The sequence below is a fragment of the Eschrichtius robustus genome, chromosome 5 (assembly GCF_028021215.1).
Source record: "Eschrichtius robustus isolate mEscRob2 chromosome 5, mEscRob2.pri, whole genome shotgun sequence".
Taxonomy (NCBI): Eukaryota; Metazoa; Chordata; class Mammalia; order Artiodactyla; family Eschrichtiidae; genus Eschrichtius; species Eschrichtius robustus.
Window position 1 is genome coordinate 2,030,596 of NC_090828.1, and position 18,966 is coordinate 2,049,561.

At 52.8% G+C, this 18,966-nt stretch overlaps 1 protein-coding gene across 3 annotated transcripts in view; it reads left to right on the forward strand.

Annotated features, from left to right (window-relative positions):
* Nucleotides 1–18,966, forward strand: part of HDAC4 (histone deacetylase 4) — a 294,251-nt gene that overhangs the window by 125,679 nt on the left and 149,606 nt on the right. For all 3 annotated transcript variants that reach the window (XM_068544110.1, XM_068544113.1, XM_068544112.1), the window contains exon 3: nucleotides 11,494–11,565. In XM_068544110.1, the coding sequence (XP_068400211.1) occupies nucleotides 11,494–11,565 (72 nt within the window). The remainder of the gene's footprint in view (nucleotides 1–11,493; nucleotides 11,566–18,966) is intronic.

An 18,966-nucleotide genomic window follows, 5' to 3' on the forward strand; every position in this document is an offset into this window, starting at 1 on the left:
TATCTACTCCTGTGTCAGTTTACCTCTCCACTTAACACATGAGGAAACTGAGGCTGGGTTGAAACGACGTGATCACTGATGAAGCTTTTCGTGCTGGGGAAGCCAGGCCTGCCCGACCCCGCGTCCCCCGGGGCCACACGGCCTCCTTCCCGGCAGAGGTCTGCTCTGTCCGTGAGGGGATGAACTCAGGTGGGAGCTTTGCTCCCCAGACTGCTCGGCAGTTATGAGGTGTTGGTTCCGAAGGTAGGACAGCGGCAGAAAACAGTGGTGGCGGGATTGCCTGTGGATTTTCACAGGCGTGTGGGTCGGTCTGAGCAACCAGAGGAAGCGTGATGATGGACAAGTGGGCTTCAGAGCTAGTTTTCAGTCTTTGCCGGTAACTATGCCACTTCTTGTCATTACGGACGTGAGCCGGGGGTATCTGTCCAGAAAGCTATTTTGCATCGGCGCAGAGATGCGGGTTCACTGCGCGCGCTTGTGCGGGGCCCCCATGGGACTTCTGTGGTCCATTATTTGTTACACAGAGTCTGAGAAATCTGCACCTTTTGCATCCGAGGTTCTTTCCCCTCCTATGTCTCCAGAGCTCTACCAACAGCTTTGGAATGACTCACTCAGTTATGTCCTCTCCACAGGGCAGAGGGACAGCCTCTCCGGAGCAGAGACGGATCTGTTTTCAAAGGCGGGCAAGGACACTTTCTCCTGATTTTCTAAGTCACTTATTAACGGTTGAGCTGGGCCGGGCCACGCGATGGGGGCAGCTGAGAGCTGTCAGCTCACTAGGGAGGGAGGAGGAGGAGCAGACCGTCCCTGGAGGACCATCTGAAAGGCAGCTGAGAAACTCCCCTCAGGAAAGGCTGCCCGGGACCAGGGAGAACAGAGCCGGCCTTTGTCTGGCCTCCCAGGGCACAGCGGCCTGGGCTCCAGCGCTGCCCACCCGCGAAGCTGTTCTCTTTACTCGCTCCCTCGCATATCCCTCCCTGGCCCTCACTCCTTCCCGTCGTGCAGCTCCGAGCTGGACCTGGGACCTGGGGACCGGGGACAGAGCCCGCTCCACCCCGGGCAGCTCTGGTCCAGGCCCCTCCTGGTGGCCACACTCGCTGTGTGTCCTTCCTCACTACCAGAGCTTTCTGGTCTGTGGGTCGTATCTCAGATCGGTGAGGGCCGGTCCACCCTCGCCGGGGCTGAGTTCATCCTGACGCCAGCCGGGGCCTGTGTCCTGCTCATCGTCACATCTCAGTTGCTCAGGACCCGTTTGCTGAGTTGAATGTGAGCTGGGAGGGTTTGCTTGCTTTCATGGCTAGGGGCTGGTAATAAACTGGAGATTGTTAGGAACGTTACTGAGAGGACTAGTTAGACTGAGGAGCTGGCAGATGTGAAGCGAGGACAGATGCTAAGGAACAGGAAGAGAGGGCATGTCTTGGCATCTCTCGAAAACTCTTATCATGAAAAATTAAAAAAAAAAAAAAAAAAAGACGAACTGTAGTCTATATAGTGAGATCCCTGTGCCCATAGAAACCCTGAGCTTTCTGACCATTCCCACTTCATCAGGTTCCCCCCTCTCCAAACTTTATCCCCTGGAGAATTTAAAACAAACCCCAGATGCCACAGCATTTTCCCATAAATACTTCAGCGTGTGTTTCTAACAGATACAATCCCATTGTCACACTCAACAAAATGAATACTAATTCCCAACTGTCATCTTATACCCAAGCTATGTTCCGTTTTTGCTCATTGTCTTTAAAAAAGTCTTGGTACTGTCATTTGTTCAAATCAGGATGCAAGCCTTGGGACTGAGTGACGGGTCTGCAGTGTTTACTCTGTAGCAGCTCTCCTACCCGCCCCGAGGAGCTGGGGCTTTTGCCCTTCGATTTTGTCCTTCCACACCTGACGGATCAGAGCCTCCTGGTGGCCTTTGAACCTGTTCCTTTAAACACGTATTTCCTATAAACTGGTAGCTGGAGCTAGATTTGATTTCCAGGGGAAGGACAAGAAAACCTCAAAGATCAGCCCTGAACTTTGCAGAGTCTGCCTGATTTTCCTGAAGGAAAAGTATTGCCTAGAGAAAAAGGGTCTAGCTTCCATTTTCATTTTCTCTGATAAGTACACGTAAACTGTGTTGGACACGCCTCAGGAATTCATAACACTTATTAGCTCATTAAAGTTTAATTCATATTAATGGGCACACACAAGCTTTATTATAGAACTTTGCTGTTTTTCCGCAGCTTGCATGATGAGGAAAAGAAACATTTAATGGGATGAGACGCTGGACGCCCTTAGCAGAACTCACGGGGAGGTGCCCGTCCGGTCCGCCTGAGTGTACGGAGCACCTGAGGGGTGCTGGCATCGGTCAGGCGGGGGCTCTGTTGGATGTGGCTCTGAAGGATGCCAGAGGGATGGGGGGCCCTTCAGCAAAGGAGGCGGGGAGCAGAGGGGAGGGAGGCCAGGTGCTGGGGGGAGTTTGAGACCCCTGGGGGGTCAGGGGAAGGGCCCTGGGGGAATGAGTATTTTGCTGACCTGATGAATCATTTCCGTCTGTGACATTTCAGTGTACTGAGCCCCCTTTTATAATTTAAATGAACAAGAGGGCCAAGCTTCCAGTAGGAGGATTCCACAGGTCAGGTGCAGGGAATGCTGGCCTCCCCTGAGCGTCCTGGGACACCCCCGCAGGCTCCGCACAGACTCACGTGACGTGGGAGGGCCTGGGGTGGGGGTCAGCGGGCGAGCCTGGCCTGCAGACCCTGCCCTGTGCACCCATCCTGGCGGCCGGGCCTCCGAGCAGCTGGCTGGTCCTTTCCATCTTCACTCAGGCGGGGTCGGCGCCTTTCACCAGGCGCGAGAACTGCGTACTTTTCCGTCCTTCTTGTAAAGGGTAACCGATTTTTAAAAAACTTTATTTCCATCGAGGGTTTTTAAAATTAATTAATTAATTAATTAGTTTATTAACATCTTTATTGGAGTATAATTGCTTTACAGTGGTGTGTTAGTTTCTGCTGTATAACGAAGTGAATCAGTTATACATATACATATCTCCCCATATCTCCTCCCTCTTGCATCTCCCTCCCACCCTCCCTATCCCACCCCTCTAGGTGGTCACAAAGCACTGAGCTGATCTCCCTGTGCTATGCGGCTGCTTCCCACTAGCTATCTGTTTTACATTTGGTAGTGTATATATGTCCATGCCACTCTCTCACTTCATCCCTGCTTACCCTTCCCACTCCCCGTGTCCTCAAGTCCATTCTCTACGTCTGCATCTTTATTCCTGTCCTGCCCCTAGGTTCTTCAGAACCACTTTTTTTTTTTTTTTTTTAGATTCCATTTATATGTGTTAGCATATGGTATTTGTTTTTCTCTTTCTGACTTACTTCACTCTGTATGACAGACTCTGGGTCCATCCACCTCACTACAATTAACTCAATTTCGTTTCTTTTTATGGCTGAGTAATATTCCATTGTATATATGTGCCACTTCTTTATTCATTCATCTGTTGATGGACACTTAGGTTGCATCCATGACCTGGCTATTGTAAATAGAGCTGCAATGAACATTGGGGTACATGACTTTTTTTTTTAATATATATATATATATTTTACATTTATTTATTTATTTTTGGCTGTGTTGGGTCTTCGTTGCTGTGTGTGGGCTTTCTCTAGTTGCGGCGAGCGGGGGCTACTCTTCATTGCAGTGCGTGGGCTTCTTATTGTGGTGGCTTCTCGTCGCAGAGCAGGGGCTCTAGGCACGTGGGCTCAGTAGTTGTGGCACATGGGCTTCAGTAGTTGTGGTGCACGGGCTTAGCTGCTCTGCAGCATGTGGGATCTTCCCGGACCAGGGCTCAAACTCATGTCCCCTGCATTGGCAGGCGGATTCTTAACCACTGCGCCACCAGGGAAGCCCTACGTGACTATTCTTGGATTACGGTTTTCTTAGGGTATATGCCCAGTAGTGGGATTGCTGGCTCGTTTGGTAGTTCTATTTTTAGTTTTTTAAGGATCTCCATACTGTTCTCCATCAAGTTTTATAGTAGCACACACACAGCAACGCAAATATCTCCACCGGAGGAATTCTGCCTTTTCTCCTTGAGTTAGTGTGTAGGGACCCGGGGCTTCCGTCCTGCAGGATCAGCCCTCGAAGTGGCCCCACATTGCGGGAGCTCAGCGCCTCCGCCCCCCAGCATTGGTCTCCCCAGGCCTGGCCTACACGCGGCTCCAGATCTGAAAGCCTCCTCCTTCTCGGCTGAGGCTCCGTGGCCAGGAAACAGGGCCACCTCACCCTCCAGACCCTCATCACAGACGAACGGGAGCCTTAAGGATCCGGGCGGCAGAGGGAAAACCCAAACTCAGACATTTGTTAGGGAGGAACCCCCTTTCCTTTGCAGACCTTCTGGCAAGTTCTCTGTAAGATCTGAATTCACGACAGATCAGAGGGGAGAGGAAACGGGTGAAGGGGAGGGATACCATCATTCTTACTGCGAGAAAATAGTCCAGCTTCTCACCAGGCTCCGGGAAGCCCTCAAGATAAGAATTAATTCTCACGCAAACCTTCAGAGATGAGTCTGGGAAATGCAGACTGAGGGCCTGGCCTCCCACCCGCCCCCCTGAGCACCAGCTGCGGTTCTGGCTGAGCCCTGCCCGTCTGTACCCGGGCTTCTGCTTCCTCCCTTGGGACCCAAAACTGGGCTGCCCTCCGTCCCCGGTGTTCCCACTACCTCCTTGGGAGCAGGTCCACTCGTACTAACTCCTGAGAAGTCATGTGGCGAGGAAAGCTCAGGCCTTTTTACAAGTGTGGGCAGTTTGTAGTGGCTTTCTTCCAAAGAATGCCATATGGAAAGAATGCCACAGGTCTTACTGTGAAGAGACCTGATGGACACACCTCTGCCAGGTGATCAAGGTCAACGTCAATGGGATGCGCCATGTTGGTGGGATGTGGTACCACAGGATGGACGTGGCACTTCCCCTCCGTGGTCTTGCTAAACACACAACCCTAGTCCAATCAGGAGCACATCAGACAATCCCAGTTGAGGGGCATTCGACAAACCACCTGACCCGTACTCCTCAACTGCCAAGGTCATCAAAAACAGGGAACGTCTGAGGAACCATCACAGCCCAGAGGAGGCTGAGGGGAGGTGATGACTAAATGTCATGCGGGGTCCTGGGACGGCAAGAGAGCATTAGGGGAAAACCAAGGAAACCTGAGCAAAGTATGGACTTCAGTTAACGACAGCCCAGACATACTAATGTAAGATGTTCATCACAGGGGAAGCAGGGTGCAGAGTATGTGAGGACTCTGTGTACTATTTTTAATTTTTCTGTAAATCCACAGCTGTTCTAAAATAAAAGGCTTGTATAAAAAGGGACAGGAAAATGGGCTGGAATGAAGACTTTGAGTTATTCCTGCTGCCAAATACTGAAGATTCCGTGGCCGCAGGTCTGGAAACAGCTCTGTGAGAAGGATGAGGTGTGTGCCCTGCTGTCATATAAAGTGGGGGACAGGCAGCCTTGTCACCCCCATTTCATTTTGGTGCCCTACATCGAACAAGCCCCACTAAGCACATTTTAGAATATTAATTTTTCCAGTTCTTTTATGTACCTGACAAAAGAGCAAGTGTGGAACTAAGGCTGAAATGTGTGGCAAGGTCTCCAACTCTTTGGAATCAAAAGTAGAAAAGATTTCAGGCCGCACTCGAATCCCTTATATCTGTACGACTTTGTTCCTTTCCTTTGCCTCAGAACTCACTGGACCCAACCAAGTCGGTTTATCCCAGGAATGCAAGTTGGTTTGACATGAGTAAAGGAAGTTACCAGATGAAAGGGGAAATTATTTAACGAAATGAATCGATACAGAAAAGCTTAATAAAATTAAGCACACATATATGATTTTACAGTAGTCTTTGCAAAGTAGAAATAGAAGGGACTTCCCTTAACTTAATAAAGTTATCTGTCAGAAACTTACAGCAAGTGTTATACTTACTCTAGGTGAAGTGTTGAAAACATTCCCAGTAAGATCAGAAACAAGACAGGGGTGTCCTCTTTTGCTATTTCTATTCAATAATGTACCATAGATCTGAGCCGTAGAATAAGGCAAGAAAAAGAAATAAAAAGCATCAGGTCTGGAGAGGAAGAACAAACTGTCATTATCATAGGTGACATGATTCTGCATGTAGAAAATTCAAAATAACTTCAGGTAAGTGATTAGAATGAATATGAGTTTAACCAGATGCTATAGTAGAAAGCCAATATATAAAACTTGATTGTATTTCTATATATCAGCAGAGAGAAATTGAAATTTAAAATACTATCTATAATATTTTACTTAAAACATCAAATGTCTGGTAATAAATCTAAAGGTGTTCAATATCTCTACACTCAAAATTCTAAAACATTTTTGAGAGAAATGAAGTGATATTCCATGTTCATGGATTGGGAGACATAATATTGTTAAGATTCTGTTCTCCCCAAATTCTGGATACAATGCAGTCCTAGAGTTTCTTTTTTCTTTTTCTCTTCTTCTTTTTTTTCTTTGTTGGTGAAACTTAACAAGTTGATTCTAAAATTTATGTAATAAAGGACCAATATTGCCCAGGGTGATTCTGCAGAAGGCAGAGATTCTTGCCTGGCCTGGTGTTAAGAATTGTTGTAGAGTTATGGCAGTTAGTGTGATTATTGGCACAGGTATGAACAAATTGGCCAAAAGGACAGAGGTTTGGCTTGTAACAGAATTAATGTTGCTGATAGGTAGTGAAAGTAAGGCTTCTTAATAATGGTAAGGGGACATTTGGCTGTTCTCATGGAAAAAAAAAAAACAAAAAATCAAAAACCCTACTATATACCATATAAGAAAAAGTCAATACCAGAGAGATGAGAGACTTACACATAAAAGGGAAAACCCACAAAACTTTCAGATGACAATATGGTAAAATATCTTTACAACCTCCACATAAGGAAGAATTTCTTAAACCTGGCACAAAAAGCAAAAGCTTTAAAAGAAAGATTGATAAATGCAACCTTAAGGAAGGAAACTATAGTCTCTGAAAGGACGTCTGCAACATGTGACTGACAGACCATTCGTGGTGACAATCTTTAAAGAATTCTCAACCAGTAAGAAAAAAGCAAACAGCCCAATTTTTAAAAAGGGCAAAAGACTTGACTTCAGAACAGCCAATAAACATGTGAAAAGACGCGCTGTGTCATTGGTCCTCAGGGAGAGGCAGACTGGGCCTTAATGAAACGCCCATCATCCCCATCAGGGTAGGATGGGGTGGGGGGGGGGGAGGGCAGGGGCTCTTTCCCGGTCACAGTTCCGCCCTCCTCCCTCCGGCCTCTCCAGCCCCGTCTCTTATCGGGTTTCGTGTACCGTTTTTATTGGTCCGAGAAACATAATCTCGTACAGGCAGTAAAATGCAGATCCTCTGTAACTTTGTACATCAGGGAAGGGGTTGAGCCCTTCTGTTCAAGGTCTGAAGTTTTGGTTTTATTTTTTCGTCCTGTAGGTTATGGGGGAGTTGTCATAGAAATGGCTTCAGTATCCACGTTATGCAAGCACCTGCTGGTGGCCTGTGCGTGGCCTGACCCACGTGCTCTGTGGGGTGGGGGCCGGGTGGGCAGCTTGCAGGGCTTCACAGCGTGGATACAACCTCTCGGTGTGGCTGGGGCCTGGGGCCTCCCTGGGCCTGTGTCTCTGGGACCTGCTTGACTTTTCCAGTGGGTTCCAGAGAAGATTCTATGAACTCTTTTGCTGTTTTCTAGAAATTTTAGAAAAATGAACCTGAAAAGTGGGGAGTTACAACTATGATATGCTTTCATTTCTTTTTCTCCCCCTTTTTCTTGTCTTTTTTTCTGGTGTTTTCCTATCTTTCTCGACTTTCTTCCCCTCTTTCTTTCTTAATCCAGATGAGGGCAAATTCCTAGGGGTTGGGGGGGGGGGACGACTCGGTCTTGGTGACTGGAAGCCCTGGTTGAACGGCACAGGTCTGGCTGAGTACCAGAGTACAGAGTACAAGGCCCAGTGCAGGCTTGTGTCTGGTCTAGTTGTGACGGAGCCAGGTTCTGGGGTGCTAAGTACATGATCTCGCAGACATTGCTCAGCCCTGCAGGGCTGCTTTCCCATGTGTAAAGGCGGGGAATAGGCCCGAAGAGTTGGGAGTTAGGCTCCTTTGGCTCCAAAGGCTACGATTCTAGTTAGAGATACCCCCTGCCCATCACACTGAATTACAGACAAGTGTTGCTTTTAAGTTGGACCCCATCATCTCTAAATGGGCCGCGCTGTTTCTATGCGAGCATGATCACGTGTCCGCCACCGTCCCATGTGCCACCGTGTGCGTTGTGCTCACTCACGGACGAGTCACGTGGTGAGGGAGACACGGAGGACCCTCATGCTCCCTGCTTCTCTGCTGCATGTGTACTCCTCCGCCAGCTCCCTGAGCCAAGTAAACTGCCACTTGAGCACACGAAGTACCACAGCCCCATCCAGCGAGGTTTCCAAAATTAGGCTCTCAAGTGGAGAGAGATTAGGGCGGAAACCTGCTTGCAGGGGTGTTTCACGGGCCAAGAGGAAGTCGTGCTTTGATTCCCTTCTCCTTGTTTCCTTGCATTGCTTTCTTGGCTGCTCTGCTCCATGGCTACGTGGTCACGTGCTGGTGGGCGCTTACGTCTGGGCTCTAAGCAGTCTTTCCTGGCCCTTGTAGCCCCTGCCCCTTCAAACGCAGTTTCTCTGTCCCTGCTCTGTCCTGGGGTTTTGTCCAGCTGCACAGCCTCAGGTCTGTTTTGTGAGCCCTGTGATACGGAATTGGATGTGTAAGGCCCTCGGTGGTATTTGTCACCAGCTCTGGTCCCCGTGACACGGAGCCACAATGCCGCGTCACATCTGTCCCCACGGCTGACTTTCATGCCTAAAACTGTCGTGTACGTGCTGAGCAGCCCCTGCCGTGCAGGGCCCTGCTGCAGGTGTCCGTGGACTTGGTATATCTTCTCTCCACGTTTAGATCTGAATCCTCCAGGGACTCGAGGGGGCCCTGCACGCCTCCGTGTTCTCAGCCTGGGTCTTCGCCCCGTGATGTCAGGGTCCTCACCGCATGCCCGGGGCCACACACCTGGGCCTGCCAGCCTCGAGCACCGAGACCAGCTAGCGGGAGACTCCAGGGCCGGGATTGGGAGGCCTGGTGTTATCTTTCCTTCTCTGGGCCTCGTCTCCTGGTGCCCGGTCCCTTCTTGGTTCAGGTTTCTGCCCATTGCCGTTCTATCTACTGCCTTCTGTGGAAAGACCTCTTGTTTTTTGGCTTCTGTGACCCTCCATTCAGAGTGAGGGGCGTGGGGTGTGCTGGGGGCGTCAGGGCGATGGGGTGGCCTGCAGAGGAGCGGGGGGAGGGACGGGCACGGGCTGCTGGCGGTGCACCCAGCCTCACGGCCTCTCGCTACTCGATGCGTCTTCCCGCCTCAGCGTGGCTGAACGTCGCATGTTATCAGGCATTGTCGGGCACGTGGCTTTGGAGCAAGTGGACCTGCAGGGCTCGGGGCAGACACGAGCAGCTCGATCCGAACTCCAGAAAAGGCCTTCACACGAGCCAGGGCGCAGGCCCAGTGCTACTGCGCCAGCCCCGGGAGCTGGAATTTCCTCATTTGTCGAAAGAGGCAGCTGTGCTGGTTTCTGGGTTTCTAAACTGTGTCTGGTTCTAGAACTTTGGCTCAGGTGGAAGCTAAGGGTGGACACTGAGGAGATGATGGTTTGGGGGGGGACACGTCAGGTGGGGGGGGACACGTCAGGTGCGGTGGGACCAGAGAGAATGCCCCGGGCTCGCTCAGATGCAGCTGCAGGGCCGGCAGGCTGGCTCTCTAAGCACCCTGCTCCTGACCCCTGCCGTCGGAAAATGGCAGCTAGACTAGGATTTTCAAAAGTGATTTTTGGTGTTTCTGAAAGTATTTACTGTGGGATTAGGATTTTTAAAAATACGTGTAGACTTTTCTGAACCTTTTAGTTTTGAAAATGAAATTTTCATTTCACTTATTCACGTTCAGGAAGAACGGCTTGAAAGTGCTTTCCATCACTGTCTTGAGGCCCCTTTCTGAGGGGCAGTGAAGGGGCTCACAGGACATGGCATTAGGTCCGCAGGTCAGCATCAGACCATCTCAGGGCGGGTCGTTATGCCTGGAGAGAAGCCTTGGTGCAGACAGTCGGCGGAGCGTTCGGACCTGGTCTGCTTCTGGGCATGGGTGTGGCCCCCAGCCCTCGTCCTGACCCGGGGAGCCTGGACTGTCCCAACCCCACATATGCCCAGTGTCTTGTGAGATCCACTTTGCTACCTTCAAGCTGCCAGAATGGGGGCGGGGTGGCTGGCTGTGGAGAGGAGACCCCAGATCCCAGCGTTTGAGTCCCCGCGTGGCCCGGGAGTGGCCGGCACCGCAGGGGAGCAGCTCGTTTCCCCCGAGGGTGTGGGAGCACGGCTCACAGGCCTCCCCGCTTCCTTGGGAGGGTCTGCAGTTCTCAGGAGACGCTTTGGGACCTCCTCGGGGTCACTGTTCTTGTCCTTGGACTTTGAACCTCTCCAGAGACACACATGGGTCAGGGAACACTGCATTCGAAGGCTGCCTGAGGTGCTGTCCATTTGGGGCAAAAAGCAAAGCCTTAGTGCAGAGTCAGTAGACCTGCTCCTAAGTGTTTTTGTCACGATTTGAAAGTCTGCCCGAGGGGGCCGATGGCCGCTCTGGGAAACCAGCGCTTTCTCCGTAAAATCAGTAACGAGTGTGACCGACCACACACGGCAGCGTCAGTAATGACGCGCTTGTCCCTGCAGGCGTTCACACCAGTTGTCAGAAGCTAATTTTACACCAAAAGTGTGATTCCTGGAAGTTTTGCCGGAGTTTCTCTCTTGTCTGTCTGAGGGAATGTGGTCTAAAGGCAGCCTGTGCCAGGTGGAGGGGGGGGTGTGTGCTTTCGGTGCCATCTTTGCAGTCAGAACACGATCGGAAGGTGGACCCGGGAGAAACGATTCCTTCCATTGTGAGAACCTGGCCCAGTATCTTCCTAAAAGCGGGTTTGTTTGTCTTAGTTTCCTTGACTGTCCCGCAAGCGGGCAACACCCACGGCCGCTCTCGCCGGGGCCTCCAGGGGCCATGTCTCTGTGGCCCCCGGGCCACGGGTCCATATCTGGGAAGAGGATGAGTAACTCGTCTGTCTTCATCGTACTGCTTGTGGTCTCTGCAGAAACCCTGAGTGGTATCAGGCGGCTGCTGAAAAGCAGTAAAACCACAACAGTTGGGCCGGACGCCCTCAGGCCAGGAATTGGTGTTTGCCATCTTCGAGATGGGCACTGGTTGGGTTGTTCGACAAAGGGTCTTTTATTTTCTGATTCAGCAAATAAAAATAACACCAGTCTCCTTTAAAAGGGAGAAGGACACATGCATTTCCATCGTTTGCAGGGAAGTGCTCCTTGCAGACCTGGAGCGTAAAGTATTTTAATTGAAATGCGAGCAGTTTCTGAAGCCAAATGCTTTCTCTGTCCTCCAGATGGACTTTCTGGCCGAGACCAGCCAGTGGAGCTGCTAAACCCTGCCCGCGTGAACCACATGCCCGGCTCGGGTAAGTCTGTGCACCCAGCCCTGCTGCGCACGAGGCGCCACCGAAGGGGTGTTTGGGGCTCCGCCGTCCTGGGGGGGCTGTGGAGAGAAAGGGGTGGGGTCTCAGGTCCACGGAAGTCGGCTGCTCTTTCCTGGGGTAAAACAGGCCACTGGTTTTGGAAATGTAGTGGGCTTCGCTTAATGCTTCTTAAGTAAGTGGCACAGACGTGCAGGTCCTTTCTGTCTTGAACTCCGATGGGGTGTGTTCTTCCCAAAGGTAAGAACTGCTTGTTTTGGGTCTAACTCCAGGCCCTGAGCTGTACGAGAGTCTGGGGGAAGAGCGCTGAGCTTGAGCTGGGGACACCGCAGGGCAGTGCACGCTGGGTCCAGGGCCCCAGGCTCCTCGGGGGAAAGTGAGTCAGTGATGTCTCCTAAGCAGCTTTCCGTGTGTAATTGACGACAAAGCATCAGCCGTGATTAGAAATCTCTCATTCCATGTATAAGATTCCTAAATATCATGCCATAGGCAATGTTTTCCAAATCTATACGGCCGTGGGAGCTTTTTCTTTTTCTTTCTGTACAACACTAACCCTCCATCTACTGTCCTCCAGGATTTCAACTCAGAGCCCGGATGCCATTCTTCACGGGCTCCTTGGCCTTATTGAGACTAAAACGAGCCTCGTAAAGGCCTAGGGTGTATGTAAGGGAACCGTTGTCGGCGTTCCACATACGTTCTTAAGCCAGCGTTTTGAGGGCGGCACTGCTGGCCCCTTGCCTTTGCCGTGTCCTGAAGGCCTCCGTCTCTGTGGTTTGTCCCCCGCGGCACCTCCTGAACCCCAGCCTTCCCGTCCCCCCTCTGCCCGCTCTCTCCGTGGGCAGGACTGGCAGAGACGGGGGGCACATAGATGCCTGCCTCTGCCCCGGCCCCCGGCTGACCCACCCATCGCCTCACCTTCCCCGTCCTCTTAAAAAGAAATTGAAGCTTGAGGCAGGGCTGGAAGTGTCAAAGAAGAGATTTCTTTCTTTGCACAGAGATTCTCTGAAGCCTGCCAAAGATAACGTTTGGCCTCTCCCCAGACGCGAAGCTCGGGTTGTTTGTCTGCGGGGCTCCTAGAAGGTGCCGGCGCTCCGGTCTCCTGCAGGGGTGCTCACGCCTCTCCCTCACCCTCCACCCACCCGTGGAGCAGGTTACTTGTTAACCGAGGACGCTGGGGGCGGGGCGGGGGAGAGGGCTTGGAAACAGCAGCCGAAGACGAAGATGCTCTCTCTCTCATTTTGGCCCCAGCAAGGGAACCAGTGCTGATTTCCCTTTCTCTTGAGTTCATTTTGCCAGTGCCTTGTGTAGCTTGGGCATTTTCAGACAGCTTCCTGGTGCTCGCCCAGTGTGGGATGGAGCAAGAAGCTTTTCAGTAGCTTGATAGACTGTGAAAAGGTGGTTTCCAAGTGAACCAGAAAGTGGGTGGGCTTCAAGTTAGTTTTCTGGCTTGACAAGCGCACCCTGCTGGTCGAGACTTCGTATGGGCCTCCCAGCTCCACGTACAGACAGACCATGGACTGCACTCCTGGACGGAGGGGACCTGGAGTCCTGGTGACCCACTGACCGTGTGACTCTAGGCAAGCCGCCGAGTCTCTCGGTTTTATTTTCTAGATGGGATGATAATGCCGACTCTGCAGGATTCTTACAGAGATCAAGTCTCTGTGTCTGATTTTTAGTAGTTCCTGGAGAAATGTCATCTCTTAATGTCCCGTGGGCGGGTACTGAACACGGCATGGGACGTGGCTGTGACGGTGCCGGTGTTCAGGTGCTAGGACAGCCCCTGGGGTCTGTTACACCCCTTCTCTTCTTCTGGGGGCAGCGCCCCACTTGAGAGATGGCATACTGGGGAGGGGGCCCCGGTGAAATTGGAGCCAGTAACACTGCACCTCCAGATTCCATTGGTCAGAGTCAGAGGATAAGGCTGTGCTTGCTGGTGTCATCGGGGGTCAGTGTTTTCAGGGTGACTCTACTGGGGGGACACGGTGCCCGTGAGCAGCCGGCAGTGGAAGGAGGGGCGTACACAGGGCTGCGCGCCCCAAGCCGGCCACGGAGGCTTCGCCGTGAGCTGAGCCTTAGAAGCTGCTGAAGTGAAGGGCATCCTTAACACTCCATTTTTGGTCATTCCAACCACTGTAAACTACATTCTACAAAGAAATGTGAATCTCAGCTTACGTAATAATTTGAAAATTAGTACGACGACTTCTGTTAAGCCACATTTTTATGATACGGGCGTGGAAACATTTTTAGATGTATTTCTATGTCGATCCCAGTTTGCTGTTGCACATTTTCCAACAACTGAGTTTAATCTTAAGTACTCTTTTGACCCTCGGCGGTACGAAAACAAACTGATGCATGTGTATAATTGGCAGGAATCACTCAGGCATTCACCATGGGAGCTTGTTCCTTTGAACGTACAGCTTCTGCTGTGCGTGGAGGAGTGCCCACGTGGCCCTCCCCCCCTGGATCTCTGCTCATTTCTTGTCTGTTCCTGGCCATGAATGGCAGCACGCTCAACCGTCTTTCTGATAATGGTTCTCTTTAAATACGTTAGTCCTTGTAAAGTCTTACCTCAAATAAAAAAGCACTATTCATACCTTCTATTTTTGGGCCATTTTGACTTGAGACTTGAGGTCATTCCTGCAAGAATCTCTCTTACTAGAAAAGTTTGTATTTCGGAAGGAACAAGCTACAATGCTGTTTATTTTGGATTCATTCTGGTTCCTCCACCTCCCCCCTTAACTTTTTATATGCAAACAAGCCTTTCCTTCTTTTTGTGTTTCTTTTTTTCTTGTTTTAAAGTTTTGCGTTGTGAAATAGTTCCATTATAAAACAGAGAAAACATAACAACCATTTGCCTACCACTTAGTTGCAACATCTCCTTCATTACTGTTGTTCTGTGTGAGCATCCTATTTCTTCATTTTTTTTGGACTAAATGGAGTGTCACAGTTATGCATGAGGGTACACCATTTCACCCTTCCTGGGAGGTTGTCCTTTTCCTTCCTGGGTGGGGACTTGGGACGCAGACAGGGTGGCGGGAGCCGCGGAGGGTTCCCTGGAAGCTCAGAGTTCGGCCGGGAGAGATGGTGGGGCTTGAGGGCAGCGGAAGAGGTGAGAGGTGGTCCTCTAGGAGAGAGATCACACACCTGCCTGTGCCAGGGGACTTGAAAAACACTTCAGTCCTTCGTTTCTGAATCACTTTCACTTTTTTGGGAAGTAACATACTTTTTTCCTGATTATAAAAGCAAGGCATGTTTAGTATAGAAAAGAGACACTGTAGTAAGTGTGTGGGATGCTGGTTCCACACCTGGAAGCTGAGCTCCCTCGGAGCTGGACAGTGTAGGTGCTCAGCGCCTGGGGGGAGTGAAGGGGCTGGAGGAGCAGCCTCGGTGCCCGGGAGTAAAGGGGAGCAAAAGAGCCCTGAGATACAGCAGGAGGCGTGTCGAGGCACCCAGTCTGGTGGCCTGCTGGAGGGCCCCGCGCCCTTCCCGCCTGCTCCACCGCCAGAGGCGAGTGGCAGGGCCGCTTCCCCAGGGTCACCCGGCGTGTCAGTTACGGGGCGGGGACCCATTTCTGTTCTCCAGGGGGTGCCACTGGAGCAAAAGATCACTTTGGAGAATGCTGGGGACCTCTGGACCAAGCGGGGCTTTAAGGATGGGGTGTTGACTAAAGAGGAGACTCTGCTACGGGCTCCATCGCCCTCATCGTAAACGTGGGTTTCAGTCAGAGTTATCGAGGTTCCCTTTCAAGGCTGTATAACAGGGGTGTAATTTTTAAAAGAAAATTCTGGAAACCTGAAGAAACTACCCCAACTCTAGAGAACTTTATCCAAACTAATTTTAAAAAAGTGAGGTTTGGCTCTAGCCACGGATTCCCAAATCTTACAGAGTATTTGACCACTGCACTGTCAAAGGGGTTATTGAATTGCTTGACCGTCCTCGAATTTTGGAACAGGAGCTATCTGAGGTTAGCTGGTGCCTGAAACTTACCACGCCTCCCAGGCATGTCGTGTTGTTGTTTGGTTTGGTTTGGCGAGAGAAAATGCGAAGCAAGTGCCAGCGTGAGGACACACGTGACCTGGGGGAAAGCTGCAGGAGATGCCCCTTCCTTGCACAGGAAGCGGTTCATCACGGTGATCATAAATCCCCCGTAACAAAACCTCACTTGTCATACTTCTCACCGGATCCTCCTTTGTGTGTTTTTCATGCAAAGCTGGGTTTCTGGGGTTGAGATGTAGCACAGTAAAGGGTCGATAGCCACCTTTGGGGGCCCCTAAGGCTGCCTCCTGCTCCACCCCAGGAGGGAGCGGACCTTGGTCCCCTCGTTCTGGGGCCAGGCCCGACGCTGCACATTGCTCTTCTCTGCAGGCCAGGGGCCCATCGCTGGGTGACAGCTCCCCGCTGGCCCGCAGGCCGGCTGCCCTCCGGCTGCAGCAGAGAGCGGGCAGGCGCGCAGTGGGGCACAGAGCACGTGCACGAGCCAAAGAGGTGGCCTGCCTTGCTTTTCCTGTGAGCTTGTTTTAATTTGTGGAGGAAAATGAAAATATAGAACACAAAGACATGAAGTAAAATCCAGCAGTTTGAAAAACTAGAAAAAGGTTCCGATAGTTTGTTTGCTTAGCTTTAACAAAGGTTGAGAATTTTTCCACTTCCCTCCTTCAAGTTCACGTGCCGGCCTGGTGAGTAGTCATGACGTAAAGGCCAGGTTTAGGCGTCTGTAGCCCACGTGACTTCAGAACCAAAGTGCCATCACAGCCCCGGCCGTGGAGGCCCTGCCTTGCTGCGTGCGTCTATGAGCTGCTTGGAAACGCCTCAGGGTTGCCTGGGGGAACAGGTAGATTTACAGCCAAGAGTGGTTCTGGACCAGGGGGCGCCGTCCTGCGCTGTCCTCCTGTGTCACCGCCTTGCTCACCAGGTGTCATGCCCAGGGATCCATCCCCAGGTTCCAGGTTCCCCATCACCACTCAGAATCCCCAAGGCTGCCCTTCCCCACCCCTCCTTCCCCAGCCCTTCCCGGTCTCCCAGGCTGTCCTCCTGGGAGTCTTCAGAGTCTCCCCGTTTTCTCTCTGGCCACTTGCTTCCCTCCCAGCCCCCGCACCTGTCCCCTCTCCCACCAGATTGGCGAGCGCCCGTGGGCAGTGCCTCTGTCAGGGAACACCGCCGTGCCAGGCAGCATCTCACGTGGTGCAAACGCAGAATGTCTTTTTGTCCCATTCCTTCTCCTCCTCACCCCGTTACAGAGAGCTCCACTCCCGCCCTCCCGCTTTGGGCTCCGTGTTAGAAGAAGTGAGGGCAGGGTCAGGGCTGGGCCCAGCAGAGCTGCTGCAAGGCCTGGGCGCCAGGCAGCAGGATCTGCCTGCCTTCCACTGGCCGTGTGGCCTTGAGCTGGTGGCACTTCCTCGGAGCCTGGGCTGCCTGTCTGGCGTCACGTGGCTGCTCGGCCTGGCAGAGGCAGCGGGCGCCCGGGAAGCAGGCGGGCATCGGGCACACGGGAGGCCCTGCAATGCTCTCCGTCCCTCTTCTGTTTCCCTGCGCTCCGCCTCACTGGTACCCTGTGGTCTGCCCGCCCACCGCCCCGGCTTTGCTGATCCCTCCAGCATGACTGCCACCCCCTTCAGCCAGCCCAAAGGCCTTTGTGATGGCCCCTAGGACTGCTGTTTAAAACGAAGCAAAACCAGCCGGTGTAGAGAAGCTTAACAGCAAAAATGCTTGGAGTTAATGTTGAGGATGAGCGCTCACGTCTGCTAAGGCTTTTCTCTGAACGCTGTGTATCGTCAAGTTAGAAGCCTGCCTGCCTCTTTGCTACGTCGAGCTCCCGGACCTACTTAATGTTTGATGCTGACGTATCCATCTTTAATGCTGAGCCTGGCGCTTGGGTCTGGCCCACGGAGAGAGGACTCCCGTCGCCGCGGATGAGCTGGCAGTCCCCGCTCTCTGCCGACAGCTGTGCAGGTGCACGTGCGGGTTGATTTGTGGCCACGAGAACCTCAGCGGTTCAACCAGCGTGGCAGCGCCGGCCCTCAGGACCCAGGGCTGAGGAAGTGCTCCCAGGAACCACCCTTCTTTCTGCCTGGGGACTGAGCTCCAGAGAGGAGAGGGACAAAGGCTGTAGCTGCGGAACTCAGGCCTCGGCACCGGCCCGCTCCCCATCAGGGGCCTCTGCCCTCTCGAGTCTGATAAATGCACTTGGCAGTGGAATTTACCAACTAGGAAATGGATTATCCCCCCGCTAGTTCTTTACGGGACAAAGTTTTGGATCCTGTGCCTCTGGATGGTGTTTCCAGAGGAGAGCAAGCCAAGCCGTCCTCACGTTTCTGCCTCATGTACCGTAAATCCAGCCCCCGTCCCCCGTTCGTCCCGCTGTCACTCACTGCCTTTGGCCTTAACAGTCGGTTGCAAGGGCCCCGAGGCTGGGAGCCGTGTGGGTTCCTGCAGCTGCGAGCCCATCAGGGCACAGAGCTGCACCTGTTACGTGGTCCGCATTGTCTGGGCTTCTGTGGAGCTGTCAGCTCCGAATGTGCCAGGAGCCGGAGGGGCCGGCTGGGCTCCGTCTCTGTCGCTTTTCTCTTTGCCTCCTTTCTCTTTTCTTTGTCTTTCTTGTGTTTCCCTGTTACGTTCACTCAAGTCTCACCAAGCCAGGGGGTGCGATTATGGGTTTGGAAACAGCTTTCCCTCCGGACACCGAGGCCCGGTTCCCCTGTCTGCCCGAGGCCTGCCTTCCACCCTGAGGGCCGCCTGGGCAGCGGGGCTGCCCTTCTTCCTGAGCAGCGGTTTGCTACCCAGGTGCCGTTGTCTGTCCGCCTGGGCTCTGCCTTCCACGATGACGGTTTTCCTGGCCTGTCCGCTCGTGTTTAGGACAGAGCACCCAGAGGCTGGGGACCCTCGGGGGTTCGGGGCTGCTGGCGGCCGGGGCTCCGTGCCCTGCTCTGGCGCGTCTTCCGTGGGGCCGGTCAGCCTGCTCACCCGGCTGGGAGGCGTGACACCCGGGCCGCCGGCACCCGGCGAGCAGCGCGGTCACTGCAGCACCCTCGCCCTTCCCGGGGGACGAGTCTCCTGCTCTGCGGGCTGCGCAGGCGTCCGGGGGCCTCTGTGCTCCCGGAGCGGGTCCCCCTCCTGCGTCGGGGGTCCTGCCCCTCCTGAGCCTCAGGGTGCTTTGATTCGGTTTCCCGTATCTGGTGAGGCAGGCGCCCCTTCTTCACCCATGTGTTTTCTCCGAGCACTTTGTTCTCTCTCATTCGCCTTTTATCTGCAGTTGTGTTGGTGGTTTTTTTTAGTGGGCTCTGGAGGAGTGGGGATACATGATGGTGTCTGGTCTGCCGTCTTCCACCAGAAATGCCCCGCCTGTGCCTCTCAGGTGCCCCGTCCCGGGCTGGCTGGCCGAGCCCACCC